The 24799-nt window shown below is 44.9% G+C and overlaps 1 protein-coding gene and 2 long non-coding RNA genes across 5 annotated transcripts; 1 reads left to right on the forward strand and 2 right to left on the reverse strand.

Moving 5' to 3' along the window:
- Nucleotides 1-589: 589 nt before the first annotated feature.
- On the forward strand, nucleotides 590-2468 carry LOC120962839 (uncharacterized). 2 transcript variants are annotated; one of them, XR_005753888.3, is made up of 3 exons: nucleotides 590-1014; nucleotides 1207-1817; nucleotides 2084-2468. It is a non-coding gene; the product is annotated as an uncharacterized lncRNA (long non-coding RNA). The 2 variants fall into 2 exon arrangements; XR_005753887.3 differs by having other exon boundaries at nucleotides 602-1014; nucleotides 1613-1817.
- On the reverse strand, nucleotides 2455-7724 carry LOC109782827 (uncharacterized). Its single transcript, XR_012181604.1, has 8 exons — nucleotides 7247-7724; nucleotides 6613-6689; nucleotides 6047-6115; nucleotides 5853-5941; nucleotides 5621-5752; nucleotides 4143-5529; nucleotides 3947-4065; nucleotides 2455-2553 (listed from the first exon to the last, which is right to left on the reverse strand). It is a non-coding gene; the product is annotated as an uncharacterized lncRNA (long non-coding RNA).
- A 1431-nt stretch (nucleotides 7725-9155) lies between these two features.
- On the reverse strand, nucleotides 9156-23227 carry LOC109782824 (uncharacterized). 2 transcript variants are annotated; one of them, XM_020341448.4, is made up of 9 exons: nucleotides 22658-23061; nucleotides 22050-22316; nucleotides 12783-12930; nucleotides 12524-12692; nucleotides 12006-12191; nucleotides 11452-11644; nucleotides 10820-10896; nucleotides 10540-10690; nucleotides 9156-9592 (listed from the first exon to the last, which is right to left on the reverse strand). In XM_020341448.4, the coding sequence occupies exons 1-9, from the start codon at nucleotides 22955-22957 to the stop codon at nucleotides 9296-9298; spliced, it is 1788 nt and encodes a 595-aa protein (XP_020197037.2). In that variant the 5' UTR covers nucleotides 22958-23061; the 3' UTR covers nucleotides 9156-9295. The 2 variants fall into 2 exon arrangements, with proteins under 2 accessions (XP_020197037.2, XP_020197036.3); XM_020341447.4 differs by having other exon boundaries at nucleotides 12524-12930; nucleotides 22658-23227.
- Between the last annotated feature and the right edge of the window lie 1572 nt (nucleotides 23228-24799).

Raw genomic sequence — 24799 nt, forward strand, 5'->3', positions numbered from 1 at the left:
TTGGGCAAATGTAGAAATAAATGCACCTTTTATAACAATAACAAATCATGATCATGTTATTAACAACATTGGTCATAAAATAACAGAATCATAATCACTTTAACATGCTTTTGAAATTTTATTTCTCACTCTAGTTCTTTTTGCCTTTAAACAACCACTTTTAACTATTTGCAACGGAAAATATGAATAAAATTCGTAAACTTTATACTTTTCAGAAGTATCTCTGTCACTTTTCTATTTTCTAAACAAAATTTTCGTTGGATAATTTCGAAAAGAAAAAATTGTATAAAATTTGCCCAAAAAACTGGACAAAAAAACAAATGAAACCTACTTCTGAAAAAATGACAAAGAAATCTAAAGAAAAAACGGTAGCACAGTCGGCCTCGGCCCAGCGCGCGCGGCTACGCTGCCCGCAGCCTGTTGAACCCGGCGCAGACGCGGCCCACCGCCTATTTGCGCGCCGGGCATCCGGCCTAGTCCCTCTTTCGGCCCAAAAGCCCACTGTGTCGAGCGCCGCATCATCGTGGCCGTCGGATAATCCGACGGTCCAGCGCTCTTTTTGCCTGAAGAAAACTAGGAGAGGGACTCCGATCGAAACCCTAGCCCCACTTTTCTTTCCTCTTGCCTTTGCGGTGGGTAAGGGCAACGCCAGCCGCTGGCGACAGCGTCGAAACACCGCGCCACGCGAGCCCCCTTCCCCTTCCCCTTCCCACTCTTCCTCTACATCCATCTTCCACCTCCTGCGGCAGAGATAGAGGGACGTAGCTGCGCCCTCCTCTGCTCCCCTGCGCTCGACGGCGCGTGCTTGGCGGCGCCCTCCCTGGCCCTCTTGTCAGCGTGCGCGAGCACAGTTGGTGAACGCGCCGCTGCCAACCGGCTCAGTGGGTTGCCCTTTGCCCCTTTCGGGGTATGTTCTTCCCGACCCCTCGGCTTGCCGATGCGTGTCGAGATCAAGAGGAACGGCGCGGTACAGCAGCGGCGCTACTTTTTCGGCGAGCCCAAGGCCCTTCCCTGGTGAGGATTTCTTTGCCCTGTGATTAGGGTTCTTCGGGAGGAGAAAATAACTTTGATTTCTCTACTATCGAAAATCCTAAAACAAACGCTGGCTGATACCATTGATAGATCCTATGGATCGGGTAGGCTAGAAATTAACGGTAGTTGATCTTTGCGTATTGATCTGTCTATGCATCTGTGATGTGAGGACAGAGAGATGGGAGGAGGATACCTTCTCCTTGGCTCGATGAGCCCGAGCCGGTGGCCATGGTGGAGGGGCGTGTGTGTGCGTGGGCAGCGGCGGAGGTGGTGCTTCCCGTCGGCCTACGCTAACCCTAGATCGGTGGGGGGCTGCGGTGCACGATGAACCTCGTACCGTGTGCATCACCCCCCCCCCCCCCCCCCCCCCCCCCACCTCTTTATGTAGCCCGGCGACAGGGGCCCACCAACCAGAGTTCGGTTGGGCGCCCCCGATCAGGGCGCGAGTCAAGGGCCCGTCGAACCGTTGGGCTCGCGGATCTTCCCCCACAGCAAGACAACACAAGTTTTTTAAAAGTTCTTTAAATATCCAAGTATTGATCTCAAATGGTGTATTGAATTTGTTTCCATTGACTGGCAGAAACTTTAGGCATGTTTGCAATTGGACAAATGGTGTATAACAATGATCATCATCTGTAAATTGGACAATCGGACAGCATCAGCAGGAGGACAGCAACATCAATATTTTCTCATGCATTACAGGTTTCCCAATTGATCATTACACTGCAGTAATTTCTTCTGATGCCAATTGTAAACAGACCAAAGATAAGCAAGCATGGCCATGTGTAAGTTGTTCAACCTGTTCCTCTGATCTGTTGGAAATCTTGTCCATACACAATCAGTGACTGAAAACTGTACACCTATGGGAAATTTTGCTCTAATTGTACACTGGATTACCATGGATTACTCAATTCCCAACACTTTACACTGTTAGTTTGACAAACTTCTTTAAATACCTTGCCAGTCCAACTACTCCTGTGATCTGTCAATTATTGCCAATCCAGCTTCGAGATGCACACAACTAACTGAGTTTTTTTGATCTGACAAACAGCAGCAGCAGAGGGTAGTAGCCAACAGTAGGAGCAGGGCGGGGACTCGATCGGGCAGGCAGCAGCGGCAGCAGTAGCAGAGGTCTGCGTGGTCCTGATGAATGAAGCCAACAGTAAGAAAAGCCAACAGTCTTGACAGCAAATAAGAATGAAAATTGTGAATGACAGATTAGTCTTGTCATGATTACACCTCAGGAGTATCAGGTTTAATTTGATGACTTTTCCAAACTCCTCTTCCAAACTATACTTATAGATCCATCTAGGGCAAGGTGGCAAGATTTCTCCATGTGATTTTGTGACAACAATGTCCACATGCTTTTAATACTGGAAAAAAAGAGATATCTCAATCCAATGGGAATATGGTATCACTTACTCTGTTGACATGAATTCCTTGTTGTGTGTGTGTGTTCCTTGTAAAACATAGTGTGTGTGGCGATGATCTCACTCACTGGATGGATCCTTGTTTCCTTTCCTTGACACAAGCAAACCAAATGAAATGAAAACTTATTTATTTACAATAAAATCAAAACAAGGAAGCAAGGAAAGGTGAAGATGGACTGCACTTTAGTTTCATTTATTGGAGATTGTGTTCCTAAATAATCTCCAAAACTGAAGTTTCTCCACTAAAACTGAAATTGAACTGCAGTTATGTGAACATACTCAGTACACCGGAAAACATCAACAATTTGTACAGATTATCTAGATGCAAGATGTAACAATTTGGCTTTGTTGTTGTTGTTGTTGTTGTTGTTATATCTAGATCAGTAAATAATGGTTCTTTTTAAGATTATATTGGAGTATTAATTTGGAATTATTTGAGTTTATTGTGTATGTTTGTGTCATGTTCAGGCTAGGTTACTCATTTGATATTCAACACAGACAACTCTCTAGTTTATCTTTTGTCACTCCATTAGAGAGAACATTTACTCCAAATTTCTGAACTTTAATGATATCCCTACGGCAAGGCATGCTATCTCTTTAGCAAGGCATGCTATCTGGACATACTCCATGCCAGATACTGTTGTTCAAAATAAGACACTGTTGCTTATATGTTCAGGGGTACTAAAATTGCATAGTGCTCGTATGTTCAGAGATATAGACAGAACTAACCAAATGTTCGCAAGTCATGTTGAGCGCCACATGCTGCAACAGAAGGCCGAAGACCAAACCTTGAACTACAGATTGTTCTAACAGAACTTTAGATGTTCTACAGGTCATGTATGACTCCCAGATTCTAACAAAAAAATTCTGATCAATTTACAGTGCCTTACTACTGTACTCCATCAATTTACAGTGCCTTGCTACTGTACTCCTACTCAATTTATAGTCTCAATGGAGTAAATAAAAATGTCAGCTACTGTACTCCATCAGCTACTACAGGAAGAGAAAAAAGATAAAAATTCAGTTATCTAGATGAATTCGGTTAAACTTCAGTGATAGTTTGACAGGCTCCAATTTTGGAAACTTCAGTGATAATCTTCAGTTTTATGACACGATTCCAATCTGACAATGTTGCTACTGATTTCTGACTGAATATTGCTCCAAGTTATCTGAATTATTCAGATCAGGTTAACTGAATTATTCAGATTAGGTTAACTGAATTATTCAGATTAAGTTGACTGAATTATTCAGATTAAGTTAACCGAATTTGTCAAGTTAGAGCCTATAGGAATAAACATGAATGGTTGATCAATCTACCCACAGACTGTATATATATAAATAGAACAAGGTACTGGCTTGATGAATCTGATCTATCTATAGAAACAAAACAGAACAAGGTACTGGCTTGTTGAAATGGGAATCGGGATTGCGAGGCACAGTCATAAGAAAGCATTCATCACATTCAGAGTTCATCTCAAATGCACCTTGTTGATGATGAAGTATTACAGATTATCCTTGAGGATGTAAAGCAGGACCCAGCCCACCACCGGCATCTCGAGGACCCACAAGAAGATCTTCACCAGAAGCCTGGCGACCCGAGGAGCTGCTCGCCAGAATTCAGCATTCAACAACACGAAAATAGGATGAGAATTCATAATTCAGCAGCAACAAATGTCGAACCTTTGACATTGGGACATACAGCAACCGCCGTGACTGTAATTCAGCAACAACCGCTGAAGGGGCAGGACTCGTTGTCCTCCTCGACCATGGGGGAAAGCCCCAGCAACGAGCCGTTGGTGCTCCCGCCCTCCGACGACACGGAGATGTCGCGACAGACATGGTGCCTAACACTGGGGTTACATGATAAATAAAATTTATCTGGTTCCTAACCATTTATGTGGGGTTACAGGATGTATTCGACGACCCTGAGAATAGTGCAGTTGGCTGATCAACATAGATAAAGATTCGACTCCTGCAGTAGCCAATATCCAATTCCAAACAGAGAGAAGATTATACAGGTCTAAACAATCTCTAAGAAAAATATTATACAGATTGATTGATTAGTATACAAACTGTCAGTATATATAATATACCTGATCCTAGCCAAACTCATTCCAGAGTAGCGACATATTGTCTGCTATACAGTCCAAAAGGCATTCCTGAACGATTTTTGGGTCAGCCAAATAAACACCCAACACGGCCTATCCTTGGGGCACATCCAGGAGTTCGCCCTCTTTTGAGAAAAGGTGTCTGGGATCAACCTTGTTGCCGGTGTCCGTGATACTATCCTATGAAAGCTCACTACAAGTGGCAAGTATTCCGCTTCTTCGGCCTACATGGCGCCGTTCGAGGGCCATCTCAGGAGCAGCATGAACAGCTCCTCCCAAGTGCAAGTTTTTTGCTTGGCTCGTCATCCAGAATCGTGTTTGGACAACGGACAGGCTGCAGCGTCGGGGCTGGCCCAATTGTGGGCTTTGCCCTTTATGCAAGCAAGTTACTGAATCTGCACCACATCTCCTATTCCAATGCAGATTTTCCCAACGCGTTTGGGCTGATGTGGCTTCATGGATCGGCGTAAACAGTGCTATCACTGCAGGCTGGCATCACGAGATTTCTGTAAAGGAATGGTGGTTCAAGACTATCCTAGATAGGGGGCCCCCGAGGAAGGCTCTGGCCTCCATGCTCATGCTTGTTTCATGGAAACTCTGGAATGAGCGCAATGCAAGAGTTTTTAGGAATGTCGCTACCACGGTGACCATGGTCACTGCTAGGATAAAGGAGGAGGCTCGTATTTGGGCGCTTGCAGGCGCTAGACACCTGTGTAATGTAATGCCGCGAGAGTAGACTCCATTCCCCCGCCTTGCGGGTACCTGTTAAAACTTCTCTCTTATTCAATGAAAATGGCAAATCTTTTGCCTTGTTTCAAAAAAAAATGTTGTCTGCTATGTGGAAGGGGCCATTCTCGTAGAAGAGGGCTAGCTTGCTGCAGTAGCCAGGTCCTCCCGTCAGCCAGATCACCACCTGGTCCTCCTTCTTGTGCCGCCTGAATTCAAAGAAGTAGAACAGCCTCCACGAAAAAGTGGCAGATGTAAGACATAGGATAATCATGAGAAACGCAACATGAACGAAGAGGCAGGAGGCTGGATGAGTGAGCTCACCTGGCGTCATGAGTGGTGGGGAGGCGATAGTACCCAGTGTGATGCCCGAGGTTGCTCACCGACGTCACAACAGTGACTTTGGATAGAATCACCGCCCAAAAGGATCAGATATTCAAGTGCGGCGCATAGTTCCTTCAAGATAAAAAGAATAGTTGACTATGTGATGTTTCAAATAGTCCGTCCATAGTAGTGTACTGTGATATAAATATATAACAAAGGATCACAGGATCACCTCCATAGCTAACAATAGTATCACAAATAAATGAAATTGCCTCAGAAGCATCACTGACCATGCCACTTGTTGTTCCTTGGGGGGAATTTCTGCAAGATATATTTACATATTTCATCAACCAAGCATATGTCAATCTATACTCACTTGCCTAGAAGTCATGAAATTAGATAGAAATGCCATCAAAGGGTAAGCACCTATAATCAATGCAAGTGACTATAATTCCACGCTCCGCTAACCGTCTTCCAAGAAGACCACCCCACGCCCTGTAAGTAAACAGAATCATGACCATCAACAATGGAAGTCACCGAGAAAGGCATCTTGAGAAAAATTCATTCACCCAATGATCCAAGCTCCACCAATTACAAATACCACAACTGGATTGGGTTTGCTACGATCTGTGGGTATGTACAGATCCAACACGTACATTATGATTTTCAGTAACGCTAACATGGATCATAACTCAAATGTTTTTTGTTTCTGCTGTATGTAACTCTGCTTAACTATTTCTTGGCTGGTTTCCATAGACTACGCTTCTAAGCACCTGACTTGAGAAGAAATAGTAATACCCAACTGGCAACCCAAAAGAATGAAATGCGTATGTTAGAAATAATGAGCAAGCTTCAACTGCATCTACCAATTGTGCAGAGAGCAGTTTAATTTAACAAGCTCAAAGTCACTTATTGTCAAGAGCCAAGAATATTTGATCACCATAATGATAACTAACATGATGAGACGAAAGATAAACTCAATTTTCACACACCTCTTATGAAATCAGGCATAAGTAAAACCACATATATTAGGACCGCAAGAAGTCGACATATCCACGGAGAGCCTACCCTGAAAACAAATAAAGGAAGTATCAAAAATATCCATAGAAAAAGGGCAAGCTCAATCATATAGAAGCTTCTTTTGGGAAAATATATCATATATGCACTTGGACGTTTTGGTGAATAGATTATAGGCAGTCATTGTATATTAGGAAATATGAAGCGTGCGTACAAAACAGAAGAAAAAAACACTGAAGGTTAAATTCACTGAAAATTAACTGAAAACGTGTGGCGCCACTGCAATGAACTTGCGCTGAGAAACGCAGATTATCATAAGCTAATCGCTGGTCTACAGGAAGAGATATTGCACAGAAGGCTAAATCAATTAGGAATAAGTTCACATGGGTGATCTCCTCTGACGATTAGACGTGCCCACCAGAGAAATTTGTGTGCAGTGTGATGCCAATCATACTCCTGTTCGAGGCCAAATCATCACAAAACTATGCAAAGTCTGTCGCACATACAGTGGATCAATGCGATGGTGTGACACCAACATTGAAGCCTAACCCTCATGGGCGAGGAAGAGGGAGGGGTGATCGAGGGTCGCTGGTGCCCCGCAGTAGTTACCCGAGGGAGAGGAGGAGGATGAAGGCGAGGCGCGTGACGAGGTAGGTCTCGGCGGCGCATGGCCGACGTCCTCCCGGAACGTGGTCCGCCTCCCGACGCCGCGGGCGCCCGCGCTCGGGGTGGAGGGCACCGACGAGTCGCGCTTCCGCAGGCGCGGTGTGCCGCTGCGCGAGGCCGAGGAGGCGGGCTGTTGTCCGTCCGTCCGTGGGTTGAGAGCTTCCGGTGGCGGGGCGTGTCGCGTCGGTGGTTGGAGAGAGGGAGAGGGTGCCTCGCGAGCGTGCGCGTGACAGCGGCCGCTGGAGCGCGCGCGAGGGTGGGGCCCGCACTCCTACCGAGCACGGGGGGAGGCCGGCAGTTGAGGAGGAGGTGAAAGCGATGCGGCAGGCGAGGGGCGAGATCGATGGGGGACTTGAGGGCGGGCGGCGGCGGCGAGGAGGAGGAGGAGCTAGGGTTAGGAGAGTGGGGAGCGGGGGAAGGGGAGAACACACGCGCTCTCTCCTATTGAGCTGGCAGCTCGTCCGCCCAGGGGTACGCCAAATGTCGAAAATGCCCTCGGTGGCCACCCAATTTTACAGGCGGTGGCACGTCGGAGGGCACACTATTCATTGCAATAGTGTTTCGGTTTGATCCGGCGGCCCAGATTGTCTAGGAGCGAGATCCAACGGCCAGGAACGCATCAAGAAAACGATCCGACGGCCAGAAGTCGCTAAACTCTGAGGAGCCTCTGTTTCCCCCGCGGTGAATCTTTCTGGATAAGTCCTTTTAGAGATTCCAACATGGACTACATACAAAAAGGGCGATCTCGCCAGCATCTCTCCCAAGGAGAGTTCTCCGCCACCGTTTTCCGGTGGCTTCCCTTCGCCGCCGACTGACCTCGGTCGTTGGTGGTGAGGGGGGTCGCCGGATCCGCGTGTGTGGATAGTTTTAGGCTAAAGTAGCATTGTTTTTAGGCTGTTCATCGGCTTGGCTTCGGCGGCAGCGATGACGGCACTGAATAAAAATTCTTCAGATCCTTCCCCGACAAGGCGATTGGCCCTATGGTTGGGGATGATTTTGGAAACCAGTCTATTTCCAGCAAGGATGTGTGGTGGCGGTGGCATCCTCGTGGCGGAAATGTGTCCTCGGGCTCCGTCGTTGCGACGTCATCTGCTCCAACGTTGGTGCGGAGCTTGGGAGGTAGTCCAGGAGCGAATGCAGATTGTGGTCTGCATCGACAACATCTAGAAGATGGACATGTGTTGGGTTCATGGTTGATGGATGGCAGGTGTGGTTTTCTCCTTCGGCGTCTTAGTCGTGGTGGGATGCCTGATCTGGAGTTCGATGGCGTGTCCAAGGTGTTGCCCTGGTCTGATTCGTTCAACGGCAATGGCTTCACTTTTGGTGAGCCGCCTTGGAGGTCCCCAAAGCTGCATATCAGCAATGGAGCCGCGTCGAGTTCAGGTGAGGAGGTGACCCATCATTCTTTTCTTTAATGGCTGTTGTGGTGGTGCTGAAGGTAGGTGACAGGCGTTGGTGTCAAGCTCAGATGTTATGCAATCTTTTTAGTTTTGTCATATCGGTCCTTACGTGGCTTGTACTTTAATCTTTATGATATGAATCAAACACGTATTACCATGCAGAAAAAAGAAGATTTCAACATGCACCACATACGAAGCAAAATGAGTGAATCTACACTTTAAAATATGTCTATATATATCCATAGATAGTTCATATTGAAATCTCTAAAGGACCTACCCTCGAAAAAAATCTCTAAAGGACCTATATTTAGGGGCGGAGGGAGTATACACAAGCAAAACAATTCATCAATGCTACGTTTGGTGGTATGCGGCAGCTGAAGCACAGTTCACGGCGGCACCTGCTGAACATCGTCACTCTGGATTCATACAGTTGATGGTTCAACAACTTTGAGTTTCATACAACAATTTCTTTCTTTCTTTGTTTGTTTTGCTCAATGTACTGTAAGGTTTAAACTGCAGCCGCTTTGTAAAACAACAAAGGAGTTATATACAACAACATTTTTCTCTCTCTCCCTCTCTTTTGAAGCTAAAGCTAAAGCCCAGAGCAGAGGAATGATAAGATGGGTCCTGCCCTCCGACGTGTCCTCTCACTGACCTTTGCCTCCTCAACGAGGAGCTTCTTCAACCTAGAGCAGCTCGAGACGACGATCGCCACTCCGGTGCTGGTCACTCGCTTGCAGTACACCAGCTGGCATGACTGCAGCTGTAAGCACCCCCTGACCAGGTGTCCCAGACCAACATCGGTGACCCCTGGGCAGTGCGAGAGTGCAATGTCTTTAATCTGGGGGCAGCCTTGGCCAATCTCTGCCAGCCCCATGTCCCCTGTCATCTGCAGTTTGCAACCAAATCATCAACAAAGATAATACAATACGAAAATAGTGCAAGCTTTTACTAAAGATGGAGGACTGGGTACAAAATAACTGTAACATGGATCTTTCCACTTCTTCAAAAATAAACACAATCTATCAAGATTAGCGCTGGATTCCTTCCCTGTGCCGGTTCCAGTTCAGTGGTGAAAATTTTGAATACCTACACTTACACAAGACGCTGCTGTTCCCTCACGTTGAGGGCAACCAGACTTACTGGGGCGTTGTTGATCCCTTGCATGCAAGGCAACATTTCTATGTTGGGTGATGCAGAAGAGTTCATATCATGACATACTTCATTTTCCTTTTGATGACCAACATACTTCACATTTGAACAGCTCATATTGGTATCTCAAATTCTGCCATATTTTCCTGAGCTACAAAAACTTTTGTTTGTTTGTTTGTTTGTTTACATATACTTTTTTTATGTTTCACTGTTTTTAAAATTTACATTGTATAGAGGCTGCGTCAATTAATTCAAATCGGAGGGAGTATATTTAACTTGTAAATCTAAACCCAACAATTATGAAGACAAGGTACTCTTGAAGTTTCCTATATAACAGAACCTGGATGTAAGACTGAATTCTGGGTTGTATCCAGTCAAGATCATACTGCCATTCTGGTTTCTTCAGGTAAAAATGGACATAATTTTAATTCAGACTCCTAATGACTTGTGCTAGGGCAATCTATTAACAGGTTTCCCACACCACGAAAGAGAAAGACCATGTGTGCGATCAAATCACGAGGATCACATTTTCTCTTTGTGAAATCAAGCTAAATGGTCTTACCAGCCAGTTTTCGACTGTTTCCCAAACCTAGTTTGATGTTTGAAGAAGTGAACTAAAGGTCATTCTCATACTCAATTTTTGGATGATTGATAGTACAGTAAATTCAGTGTCAAAGTATGTACCGGCAGAACACTTATGTCCAGAAAGACAAGATCACCACATCCTCTCGCAATGGCAGCCAGTCCATTATCAGTGATTAATTGGCACCCGCACAAGTTTAACTTTTGAAGAGAGCAACCTTCAGCAATTGCAGCCAGCCCTGTATCAGATACCCTGAAGAAAAAGTTGAAACAAAATTCACAAACTGAGATGTCAACATATCATCATGGAGAAGTACTTCAGTAAATGATATACATGGGCAAGATAAATAAAAAAACTGGATAAATGAATGGTAGTATTTACCTCTCACAAAATTGGAGCGTTAACTCCTTAAGTGATTTACAATTCTCAGCAATTGATATCAATGCTTTGTCTCCTACCTTCATACCAAAAGAATTCAATCAACCAAACAAATCAGGATTCTGGACTTCAAATGCACATATAACAATATATGTTCCATCTAAACACACCCTGTTTCATACTCCAGAAATGTATTTCAGAAGCAACCAATTGCATTAGAAGGCATAAAGCAGAAAACTGTGCCAAACAGAATGGGAAAATTTTGTTTTTGTCACTAGTTTTTGCCAATTTTCCTTATGCTACTCTAGATTTTGACATTTCACTTTTGCCACTCTTAGCTTTTGACAATTATCCAATTGACATTCTGTGGCAAAAGCAAAATAATTTTATTTCACTTTTGCCACTCTAATTTTTTTTTATGCCACAGAATGGCAATTGTGATAATTGTCAAAAGCTAAGAGTGGCAAAAGTGAAATGTCAAAATCTAGAGTGGCATAAGGAAAAATTGGCAAAATCTAGAGTGGCAAAAACAAAATTTTCCCAAACAGAATTAGACCATAAATTGCACATACGCAAAAAGGTCCCATCTGTCTCCATACATGCTAGGCTTAAATTGATGCAGACTTGGAAATTACCTCATAACCACGTCGAATGGAAATTTCTTTCAAGTACTTACAACCTTGAGCTATGTGGCACATAGCATCATCACCTATCCTTGAACAGTCAACTAAATAAAGAGACTGGAGAAGGGTGCAGCCTTTACCAAGCTCCAGAAATGCAGTATCCCGGACCCTTGGGCAGTAAATTAGAGAGAGTTCCAGAAGGCCCCTGCTTTCATAAGATGAGAAAGCATGTACCATTAACACACAAAAGAAGAAGAATATATAGCTAAAAAGTGCAGGTAACTTAATAACACTAACATAGTAATGTGAAATAATTACTTTTCGCAAAGTTGCAAACTAGGATAGCCCATGCTTTTGTTGTAAATGTCATAATAGCAAACCAACTTGCAGTTATTTCACAGACGCAGTTTTCTAACATATTCCTTTTAACAATAATTCTTCATACCATACTAATTCCCTCACTTGAACTACATCCCACTTAATTAATATTGGATAATCAAATCTACATAAAACGTCAATTGAAGAAAGGGAACTTTTAACAAATCGAGTTCTCAACAAAAACATACGGGCACCATCGTCCAATGTGCTCCAGTGCAGCAGTTTCCATATTCTGACAACCATTGATCTTAAGACGTGCTATTTTTTTGCAGCTGCGTGCTACGAATTCAAGGCTTCTATCAGTTAGTAACAGGCAATCATTGAGAACAAGATCTGTAAGATTCTTGCACCCTTTCGCGATGGAAGAAAGGCTCCTGCAAATCCAAAAGTAAGTCAGCAAACCATCAGGAGACCTACAAAACTAACAGAAAAAGCAAAAGTTGGCAACAACAAGAAGTAACAGAGGGCCAATACCTACAGTTAAGAAATCAAATTCAACGGGAAACAACAAATATGAATTCCTAAATCCTAGTAAAGTACTTCAGCAACGCCCACAATGTAGCATTCATCGAATTGAGAATCACATAAAGGATAACAGAATATCTTAGAAAGTCCAAATAGATATTTAATAAACAACAACAAAAACATATTGAAACAAAAATAGAGTTTGTGCCTCAACAGATTAAAGTGAAAATATACTGAGTACCTGTCTGTGAATCTTTCAAAGTTATTTAGCGATAAAATTTCTAGTAACGAACAGCATGAACCAATAGCTTCTAGGGCCTCATCGCCAGCACCAATACATTGCAGCTTCAAATTTTTCAACAAGCGACATCCTTTAGCAATAGAAATCACTCCTTCATTCTTAACAAGTTCTGATTCCAGTGACAGGATTTCAAGGTTAGGACAGTGGGATCCAACAGCACGCAAAGATGCATCAGTCATCCAAGCACAATTAGCAATACCAAGAGAGAGCAGTGACTGTCCACAGCTCTTTATTAATCCAATCAAGCCTTCATCTGTTGCGCCTTCAACAAAGCGCAAGCTCAAATTGTTAAGTAGATTGCAGCCTTCCCCAATAGCAACTAGTCCTGGATCTCCAATATAGCAAGCCTGCAGATAAGTTTCCGTTCACATTTTGTCCAAAAGTAGGAATTGACTACTGAGACTGCTCAAGAAAAGAATTGTATGTATTTTGTAACAGCCCAAGTGCAACAAACCCTAGCATTGTCTTGTTCATTTTATTTAATAGATAGTTTGCATTTCATGTCATCATCAATGTCATTAATCTTTTAAGCAATATGTGGCATATTAAAAATATCCAAGACTTCAGAAACATTTTTCAAGGCCAGCAACTATTTTAAACAATTGCTACAATTCAAATCCAATTTGCAAATGATTTGAACCTTTTCAAATTTAAACTTTTCCAATTGTTTCACAACTTTGCACATGGCTTTCTTATCACATTACAAGCCTTTCGTAAAATTCTCACAAATTTTGCACACTTTGATCTTGCAGCAAATGAATTTGAATTCAAACTTTTCCAAAATTGATAGAATCAATTTTGTGGAGAATCAATTTTGTGGGCATCTATAATACCTAAATAGTTCATCCCCACTAAGCTAATTCTCTTGACATGCAAGCTATCCACATCAGCAACAGTCCACCTCAGCAAATTTGCAACTTTTGAAATTTTTGTTTTTTAGTAGCCATCGTTCCCTTTCCATCTTCTGTAACCGGCGAAACGTATCGTATTATCCAACAATTTTCCAGCCACACAAGCATTTCGTCTACAGCCGCGAAGAGCGACGGACATCTACACCAATCGACTCCTTTCTCCCTCGTCAAAATGAGACCAATATTTCCCACAGTCTGGCTGCTGGACAACAATCTTCGTGTGAGGGCGCTCCTCCAGTTCTGACCACTGGTCCCGCCCGCCTCATGTCCGCCGGTTTTGTTTCGCTTCGACACCTCTCTGGGCAATGGGACGCAGCCGGGCCGAGGTTCCACTGCCGCTCAGCCAGATCCGCGAGGAGCGCAGCAGAATGAGTCGTTGCTCTGCTCTGAGCCCTCTTAGCGCCGGCGGCCTTGGACGTGCTGGAGACGCCCATCCCCATTGTGGCCTCCGATCTGGACAAGATGTACAAGTTCTCGGACGTGCTGGACGCCCCCATCCCCGTTGTGGCGTTCGATCTGGACAAGGAGAAAGGGTTCAAGCGGGAGGAGCTCAGGAAGGACAGGTTCGCCGGGACGGTGATATTCCACGAACACCGTGTTCCTCTGCTGCAAGGGCCCTGAGGAGTGGTCGCCCCACATCGAGCGCACCAAGTTTGACAACCTCCCCCGCCTTCTCGCTGCCACCATGAATGCCCGCAAGCCCAAACATAAGTAGAGCGTGAGCATCTCTTCTCCTTTTCCCACTCCCTTGATTTGATTTAAGATTGGCTTGATTCGGTGTTTTGATGTGGTATTCGTATGCTCCTGCCATGACAGTGTTATTTGGTTGAGCTACCCCTTTCATGGAAAGATCATGTCTTGGCTGACACAAAGCTCAAGTTATAGAATTGTGTGTGAAATGTTAAAACTTGACACGATCAGGCTACTGTATATGTTGTGCATGGTGAATTGGAATTATACATGCCATCTTTTTCTGTAGTTTGCTCTTGCAATTATTAGCGAGAGGAAGGAAACATCCTAGGCCAGGTCACATATGCACCCTCAGCCCCGCCTACAACCTGTTTCAGTCCCCTCGCTGTACTAGGTTCTCCCAGATTTCTCCAGCCAAATTCTTCATCTACCATATTGCTTCATTGCTGGTTCGCCTGCCAAGTTCCCTATGAGTCATCATCAAAACAGCTTCTCGGTTGATGACACAATGAACTTTCAATGCAGCCTGCTGCTATACATGCTACCAAATATTTGATATTCACTAACAAACTACTTGCTGCATACTGAAACTATGAATCATTTTCAGGCATCTCAAAGAAAGGATCTGTTGTTCCTTCCAGGTTTCAGCCACATAAGTGGTGAGAGGTTTGCTATTATCCTTAGAGTAAAACTTGCAATTCTATTTTGATAAATATATCAAATATTTCTAATGAACACTACTTTTGCTTCATTGCTGGTTCGCCTGCCAAGTTCCCTATGAGTCATCATCAGAAAAGCTTCTCGGTTGATGACACAATGAACTTTCAATGCAGCCTGCTGCTATACATGCTAGCAAATATTTGATATTCACTAACAAACTACTTGCTGCATACTGAAACTATGAAACATTTCCAGGCATCTCAAAGAAAGGATCTGTTCCTTCCAGGTTTCAGCCACATAAGTGGTGGGAGGTTTGCTATTATCCTTAAGAGTAAAAATAGCAATTCTATTTTGATAAATATATCAAATATTTGTAATTGTTAGAGTATGTAATGGGCCTAATGGGCCTGGGCTGGCGGTATAGCCCGTTAGTCTTAGGGTTAACTAGAGATAAGGGTCGCTTGCTTAGGGGTCAAGTAAACCTCTCTATATAAGGGGAGGAGATGTATCAATCTAATCAAGCAAGAATTAAGAAGGAAATCCCTTCCCTCTTGCTCGGCCGTGGGCAAAAAGGCCTTTGGTATCAGTTAGCTTCGGTTCGATCATGTCTTCACCGCCGCCCAACCCGTCTCTTCCGCTGCCGGTCACCTCGTCGCCTCCGGCGACCACCACGACCGTCGCCCCGCTCCTGCCCGCGCCGGGATCCTTCGTCACGCCCGCCCCCGCCGTCCTCACCCCGGAGGAGGTGTCCGGGGCGCTGCGGTACCTAACCCAGGCGGTCCAGGAGATCCGCCTGTTCTTGGCCGGGTCCTAGGGGCCGCACCCGGCTGCACCGCCCATCGCCGCCACCGCGTCGCCGTGGCTGCCGTGGCAGCCGTCGCACCAGGCGGCTTCCGCCACGCTCGCCGGGCCGCTGCAGCTGCCATCCACCGCCACCACCGCCCCGCCCTGGCTGCAGTGGCAGCCGCCGCTCATGGCGGCCTCCGCCGCGCCCGGCGCTCCGCCGCAGCTACCGCAGCCACCGCCGGTCCTGCATCGACCGCGCTGGAGTCCCAATCCACCAGATCAAGTTCCCGCCGTCGCCATCACCGCTTCCCCAGGGCGTTCCCATCCAGCAGATCAAGTTCCCGCCGTCGCCGTCACCGCTTCCGGCTTGGATCACTACCCGCCACGTGTCGGCGGCGGTGAGGCTACAGGCTGCTGCGCGCGGCCTCCTAGTGCGTCGGCGTGTGCGGGAGATGCGTGGTCTGCAGCTGCCGCTCCTCCCAGTTGCGCTTCGCTGCGCAAAGGACCTCGATCTCATCCGCTGCGTCGGGGATCTTGGGCATGCTATTTTCCCCACGGACAGCGACCTCAAAGTCTGCGACATCGGCGGTTGGGGGGGCACACCCCTCCTCGCCCTTCTCCATCGAAAGCCCTCCACTCTTCTCTGTGCGGTGCAGACCAACAGCCGTCTGGTGGGGAGAAGACATGGTGTCACCGACAGGAGCGCATCGCGTAGCACCACTGCATTCCGCCGCCGGCCGCCGCAAGGGCGCCTCTGCTGGTCGCTCTTGCGACCACTTCCAGGTGGCCATACACATGCACTCCTTTTGTCCAGATGGTGTCCATGGGATCCAGGTGGCTGTACACGTGCACGTCCAACGTGCGGATGGTGTCCACTTTCTGTTCAGGGGTCCAAAATAAAGCGTCCCAGTCCATTTCAGGTTGAGAGTATTAAAACAAGCCGAGATGTAAAAGGCTTGTTTTTAGGTGTTAGGTTTGTGTTGCGTCGAGTCATGGTTATAAGTTGGTTAGGTTGCAGCTCGAGGACAAGCTGCATGTCCAGGTGTGGTGTAGTGTTAGAGTACGTAATGGGCCTAATGGGCCTGGGCTGGCGGTATAGCCCGTTAGTCTTAGGGTTAATCAGAGATAAGGGTCGCTTGCTTAGGGGTCAAGTAAACCTCTCTATATAAGGGGAGGAGATGTATCAATCTAATCAAGCAAGAACTAAGAGGGAAATCCCTTCCCTCTTGCTCGGCCGTGGGCAAAAAGGCCCCCGGCCGGCCCTCTCGCGCTCTCCTTCTAGCAGCACCATAACAGTAATGGACACTACTTTATAGACCAACTATCCTTAGCGAAGGGACCTCACAAGAAAATACATCACCAGTGTAGCTGCTCCTGATGATATGAAACAAATCAAGCAGGATGCTGCTCATAAATCTGCATACTTATTTATATTAGGTCCTGTTTGTTTGGGCTTTTGCTTTTGCTTTTACAGCTTTTCCACTTTGGCCAAAAAGCCATAAAAGCTCCTAAGTAGGTGCTTTTGGAGCTTTTGATGAATTAATATAACCTATTTGAGCTCCAAAATCCATAAGTATGCTCCTGATGATATGAATTAATATAGAATTAATATAACCTGCTGAACCGGCCACGACAGCATGCCATCGCTCGACGGTCGGGCAGGCGGCACCACCGCGCCGTTGCGGGCCGGGGCCAGGAGGTCGCCGTGTTCAACCCGTCGGTCCGCCCCGGGCGGACGCAGGCGCACCATGCAAACGCGTCCATGGCCATGCCGTCGGCCCGGCCGCCCGGCGTTGCGTCAGTCCGCTGCGCTTTCGGCCGCGGCGTCGCGCCCGTCCATGTCCGGGGCCCTGGCCTTGGCCATGCCTATTGCCGACGCCTCCTCGGGCGGGGTCGTCATTGGCCTGGACACCGGGAGGGGGCGCCCGGAGCGGGGCAGTACGTGCGAGCGCGATGGAGATGGGGTACGTGAGCGTCCTGACCTCCGGCGCCTCTGAGGGGACACGAGCTGGTAGCAATTCGACGATCTCCAGAATGGCGGCACGGCGGATGTCCGCTGGGTCGTGCACACGGCCGGACAGACGAAAGACGGCCAGGTCCTCACGAGAGCGCGTGCGAGGATGCAGCTTCCCGAGAAGCTAGCCGCCGCCAGCTTCCTACAGGAGCAGGATGTGTTCGGCAGCTATGAGCAGCTCCAGATTTTCCCAGGTCTCCCTCAGGATGGGCCAGCAGCCCACGAAGAGAGCTTGAGGCCCAGTTTGATGGCTCGTAACGAGAGGAAAACTGTTTGATCAGAGAAAAACGGTTCAAGGATTCACTTCGGGAGGGCATTCCTATGTAATTTAGAGCAACTTCCACTTCTGGTTTTTGTGAAGCTGCGCTTCCGCTGCTTCAGAAATTTGCATGGCGGGCTGCTCTTTCTCTAGGAGCGGGCTTCTTGAAGCTGGGTCGTTCTGCTGGCTTCTACTGGCTATTTCCAGAAGTTGGATCGTGGAGAAGATCAGAACGGGGCCTTAACATCAACACCACCAGAAAAAGAACATGATCTTACTCCACAACTCCTCCGGTGCAACAACTTCAAGTTCATGAATTGTTTATTTTCTACATCATTGTTATGAGGATGAAACCTTGAAGATCATATGCTTGACGTTTCAACTGAACCATTTTTGTGTTGATCACAACCTATTCTAACCAAGAAACATTCTCATGTTTCAAGGTGATTTTAGAAATACAAAACTACATAATATATATATCATCATGTGGGGCATGTATTTGCGTCAGCTCTATTGGTACCACCTGCATATTTTCTGCAATCCTCCACCATTATGCATGTGATGGCCTCTTGACCTTCCCTTATTGTATATTTCTTGCTCTGCAGTCTCAGTGTGCAAGTTAGTAGTAGAGCTTTATTACTCCAGTTTGGATCCTGACCTTTCTCATCCCTTTGCTTAATGCTTTGCTTTCCCATTTGACATTTTGGTTGTGTCGTATTGTAGGTTGGTCGATACATTCTCACTTTTCTGTTGTGTGGTATCTTTTATGTCAGCGGTTATACATACCAATAAATTTGAATCATTACCTATATATGAAATCTGTCATATTATTGATTCAAATTGTTATCTTCATTGATATGTCGATGTTACTCAGAAAATTCATGAACAAATCCCGCAGCAACGCGCGGGGAATCATCTAGTCTGTATAAAACATAGAGCCTATATAAAATATTTCATCTCTGGCCATTCATTTGTTTTCTTCTTTTCTTTTCCTATTCTAAATAGAAAAAGGAAAGAAATAAAACAGAAAGGCCAACCTTCCACTTACCTAAGCCAGCCCAGCCCACCAGCAGAACTGTAAGCGTCGTCACTGTTTCAATTCATCGCATGCAAGACAGAGGGCGTGTGCACACGCCGTGAGCCGATGGTGACAGCCACCTGCTACTCGCCGTCACAACCTCCCAAGCCCCCCTTGACGTCTGTGGCGTCCCCATCCATCCCTCTTTCCTTTCCTCTCCTTGAAGCAGCACAAGGTTGTGGAGGAGCAACTCCACCTTGGTGCTACAATGTGTACAGCACAAGTGTTGAAGGAACAACCTCAACGTGTTGTGCTAGGTATCGCTTTAGAGGCGAAGATGGGCTGATATGGCAGCAGGAGTTCAATCCAAAACTCCTAGAGCACAAGATTTAGTCCAAGATATTAGATAAGAACAACAAGTTCTATTATAGGTAGTGGGTACATAGTCTTGTTACAAACTAGAGGTGAGGACCACTATTTATAGGGCTTTGGGAAGCCTTCACATCTCACTTCTAGTTATGGCTAGAACACTCCAAAAAACATTACTTAAGGTTCACCATTCTACTCATCACTATTCATAGCTAGAAGACTATCGAAAACAGTAGCTAGGGTTGAGAAAAGAAAAGAAATACTAGACTACAATAGAAGTATCTAGAAGTAGCCAAACAAATTTGGCATATGATTTTATTTTTGTTTTCCTCATCTATTGTTCCTCATCATTCTCCCCTGATTGTTTGGAACTCGACCTCGAGTTATCTTCATAGAGCGCTTCTTCTGGATGGTAGAGAGTCAAGTCCGCAACGTTGAAAGTGCTTGATATACCCACGTCACTTGGAAGATCTATCTCATAAGCATTATCATTTATCTTTGTCATAATAGAGAAGGGCCCATAACTTCGCTGCCTAAGCTTCCCTTTAACACCTAAAGGCAGCCTTTTTTCGGAGGTAGATCATCACCTTATCACCAACTTGGAATGGTCTCTCCTTTTTCGGAGGCAAAGGCATGTATAACCTATTCTTTCGGTCAGACTTGCTGATTGTAAAAGGAGAAATCATCACCTTATCACCAACTTGAAACTCCATGGGAGGACATCTCTATGGACTTCGTCTTGGGCTTGCCAAGAACAAGACGAGGGAGTGATGTTGTGTTTGTGGTCGTGGATGGATTATCTAAAATGGCTCAATTCATCCCATGCCGCAAGACAACAGATGCTCATCATGTGGCAAACCTATTCTTTCGGTCAGACTTCATGGAGTAACAACAGGTTTGACATATGGAGCACCGCTGAGCAAACTTTCCAGCATCTCTCTTTAGTTGTGACCAAAAGTAACGAGCTTCCAGGTTAGCTATAGTCTTGTCCCGTCAAACATGGCCACTAAGATCACTTGAATGGAGTTCTCTAATTAGTTTGTCAGGCAAAGAATGCCTTGGGATGCACAAACAATCATTTTTTAAGAGGTAGCCATCCTACATGAAATAGTCATCACCTAATGTTTGGTTGTTTCGCATACAGTTAGAGGGTGGGTATACACCTCTTGACTGGATTATATGCAACACGGAGCTGATCACGGGGCTACTCTTGGAATAGCAGCTAGTCACCAACCTCTCCCCACGGTTAGGACCGGATTGGGGTCACGCTCGGACTTACGATCTTGGTTACACCTAACAAGGTGGCCCAGACTTGTCTGTTGTGTACGGAACAGTGTTGAGTCATTTCAGAACTTATGGTTCTATCCCATCACATGGGTGCCTATAATGGGCAGCATCCAGTTGGGAAGAGCAAACCAATATGGATATTGGGTCATTGGTGCACCCCTGCAGGGTTAAATCTTTTCGAAAAGCCGTGTCTGCGGTAATGGACGACTTGGAGCTTGGTAATAGTTCGTAGAACAACTTCAACCTAATAATTAAAACTTGCCAATGTGTGAGTACCTTGATTGTCTCCTCTCTGTGGGGTATACGAAGGGGAGGACAAGGTAGTCTTATGTTTGCGTAGGCAGGTGAATAGGATGATTAGTACTCCCTCCGTCCGAAAATACTTGTCATCAAAATGGATAAAAATGGATGTATCTAGAACTAATATACATCTAGATACAACCCCTTTTATTCATTCTGATGACAAGTATTTCCGGACGGAGGGAGTACTCCCTCTATAAACTTAGTGATCTAAAAGATCTTATATTAGTTTATAGAGGGAGTACATGAGATACCTTGCATTGATTATGCTCTCTTATCTTATATCTAATAGACGTAAGTTGTAGTTGATGCTTAGTGCTTGCAGCTTCATCACTTATCCCCTTCATACCAAATTGTATTGTTAGTGCTAGTACCCTTGGTGATAAGACTTGTTTGAGTACCTTTGTACTCACCCTTGTCACAACAACTTGCAAACTACTTCTACAATTGAGATGTAGATTCTGGTCGCGATTATGTTGAGTTCGATAACATCGACGAATAGAATAGTGGATCTCAGGTGACAGCCTGGAACCCATGGGAGGGATCACCTGCTTACTTTCCAGCCTCTTAGGCCAATGTGGATTTTGTGTGTACTCTGACTATGCTATGTTCTGCTGTGTTAATATAGTGTTGGACCAAGTGGTCTCTGATTGTAATAAATTTGAATCTTGGCACTTGTATTGCCCTATTCATATCTTTATGTCGCATCTTCTCTAGTGGTGTTATAATGATAATCAATTTGTAAAGTCCACGACATATGATAGTGCGTGTATATTATGAAGTCATATGTTTCGACTGTACTATATGTGCTTCTATTCCAGATAGGGGTCGAAGGGTCTATATTTGGAATAGTACCGCATATGGGGTCTTACATATTTTGTCAACAAAATTGTGAAGAGAAATGTTCAAGCATATAAATGGATCGATTGAAAATTTGTAATGCAAAAGCGTTTTTCTTTGATTAAAGCAAAGTATAATAACTCAATGACAATCCTAAGATATCATTGCATTCAACGCACCAAAATGCGTGTAAACTCTATGTTGGGCCATTTATAGAGGGGGGCTACAGAAAGGCTGATGTTTTAAGTCTTCTACGAACACACATGGTAAAACACAGAGGTCATGAAGTCAATAACAAAGGAAAAGGTGCAGAACAAGTAGCACGGCATTACCTGGATATCCAAAGAAGCCAATTTCTTACAGTTCTCTGCTACTCTCACTAAGCCTGTTGAAGATATGGCAGAACACCATACTAGACTTAGTTTTTCCAGCCCTTTGCAGCCTCTGGCGAGACTAGTTAAGCCAACATCAGTCAAACAAAAGCTCTCTATCCCATCAGCGCTGGGTGTCTGTTCCGATGGCAATGGGAATAAAATCCCTGCAAAACGTGGCACCGGGGACATCCTCCTACGGCTACCAGATGGGATACTGCTAATCACCTGCATCAAGAAGTAGTATTTTAGTGTATCCGTCGTATTGTGCAGCATTGATAGTGAGTGAACAAGCGCTGTCCCTTGAGAAATGATCAAAATGCCATGACCCATACACACTAGGATCTCTGTATTCAAGTCATGCAAATGCAAGCCACCTACAATGTGTACAACCAGATAATAAAGATGATATATATGTGGTCACCGATAAACCAGATGCAACATTTCGTCAAACTATAGCTCTTCAAGATTTCGATCCAAGAATTAGCTGCAGGGAGCGATATTCCACACGATTCGCGAGCGCACGCACCAAAAGGCACACATTTTGCCATCAGATCCAGGTCACTCACGTGGCGGCGCGATCTAGACGCAGGAGCGGAGACCACGGCGGCGTCGGCAGAGAGGCGCTCGTCAATGGAGACGTCTGCGAGCGCCGGGAACCGTTCCACGAAGAGGCCTACCACCTCGTCCGCGTGAACCCCGGATGCTGGGAGCTTGGCGGACCTGCGCGTGGCGCGGTCGAGGCGGCGCCAGCGGCGGCAGACGAGGGCGCAGGCGTCCAGGTCGCGCTTTTCGCCGCCGACACGTCGGAGCACGTCCTCCAGGAGCTCCTCCGGAAGGGCCACGTTTATCAGGTCGGCGCCCTTCATCGCGGCGGGCGTCGCCGGAGATAAAGAGCGACCGGGATGAGTTAGGGAATTTAAAAGTTGGAGGTGGCGGAGGGGAAGAGATGCCGCGGAAGTGAAAGCATTACTGTGCACGACCGTATATGCAGTACAGGTGACTCGTAGATTCGGATCTACCCGATTTGGTTGCATACAAAATATAAGTCTGGCTACACCAGATATATCACGAATTAACTGGTTTGCCCGAGTGGTTAAGGGGGAAGACTTAAGATCTTCTGCACTATAAGTGCGCGTGGGTTCTAACCCACAGCCAGCAGCCTTATTTTCTCTAATATAGTAAATACTAGACAATGAAGGCGCAACACGGGCCTGTCCATTGTAAAAATTATAATAGAAATATGTGAATGATATTTGGGAATTTCAAATGATTTATATATTTTGAATGGTTCATAATAGAAATATGTGAATGATATTGGGAATTTCAAATGATTTGTATATTTTGAATGGTTCATGTTACAGTGCCTTACGTCCACAGCCATAGAGAGAGATTATCTGGTTTTTTATAGAAGAAATATTATTTAATTAAACCACACTCTGCTTGAATATGCGACTTCAAGTTCAGTTCTAAACACAAATATATCACCGATAAATAGATAGCCTCCAGTTCTGAAGTAGTAAAATACCAATGTTTTTGTGTGTAATTGCGTTTGAACACCAATGGAATGTATATATAGAAACGCAAACCTTCCTCCTGATAGGACATATGTGAAAATTCAAGGTCTTAATTAGGTTGACGTTCAGTTGAGCTAACACTAACACTACATACACATTTCACATTGCCAATATTTCTACCATCAGCACGTGCTTTACCGGTACCATTGTTCTGAACCAAGGGTATATGCTTTAGTTTTAATGAATGGGATGATGTCTTTGAATATGACTCGTTGCAACTAATCCAAATAGAATCAGAAATTCAGAATTAAGAAAAAACAGCTAGTAATATGCTCAAGTCAAGCAGCAATACATGATACACGGGTAGATGAGAATGATGTATATCCCATAATGATTATAATAGAAATATGTGAATGATATTTGGGAATTTCAAATGATTTATATATTTTGAATGGTTCATGTTACAGTGCCTTACGTCCACAACCATAGAGAGAGATTATCTGGTTTTTTATAGAAGAAATATTATTTAATTAAACCACACTCTGCTTGAATATGCGACTTCAAGTTCAGTTCTAAACACAAATATATCACCGATAAATAGATAGCCTCCAGTTCTGAAGTAGTAAAATACCAATGTTTTTGTGTGTAATTGCGTTTGAACACCAATGGAATGTATATATAGAAACGCAAACCTTCCTCCTGATAGGACATATGTGAAAATTCAAGGTCTTAATTAGGTTGACGTTCAGTTGAGCTAACACTAACACTACATACACATTTCACATTGCCAATATTTCTACCATCAGCACGTGCTTTACCGGTACCATTGTTCTGAACCAAGGGTATATGCTTTAGTTTTAATGAATGGGATGATGTCTTTGAATATGACTCGTTGCAACTAATCCAAATAGAATCAGAAATTCAGAATTAAGAAAAAACAGCTAGTAATATGCTCAAGTCAAGCAGCAATACATGATACACGGGTAGATGAGAATGATGTATATCCCATAATGATTATAATAGAAATATGTGAATGATATTTGGGAATTTCAAATGATTTATATATTTTGAATGGTTCATGTTACAGTGCCTTACGTCCACAACCATAGAGAGAGATTTTCTGATTTTTTATAGAAGAAATATTATTTAACTAAACCACACTCTGCTTGAATATGCGACTTCAAGTTCAGTTCT

Source organism: Aegilops tauschii, chromosome 4 (genome assembly GCF_002575655.3).
Source record: "Aegilops tauschii subsp. strangulata cultivar AL8/78 chromosome 4, Aet v6.0, whole genome shotgun sequence".
Taxonomy (NCBI): Eukaryota; Viridiplantae; Streptophyta; class Magnoliopsida; order Poales; family Poaceae; genus Aegilops; species Aegilops tauschii.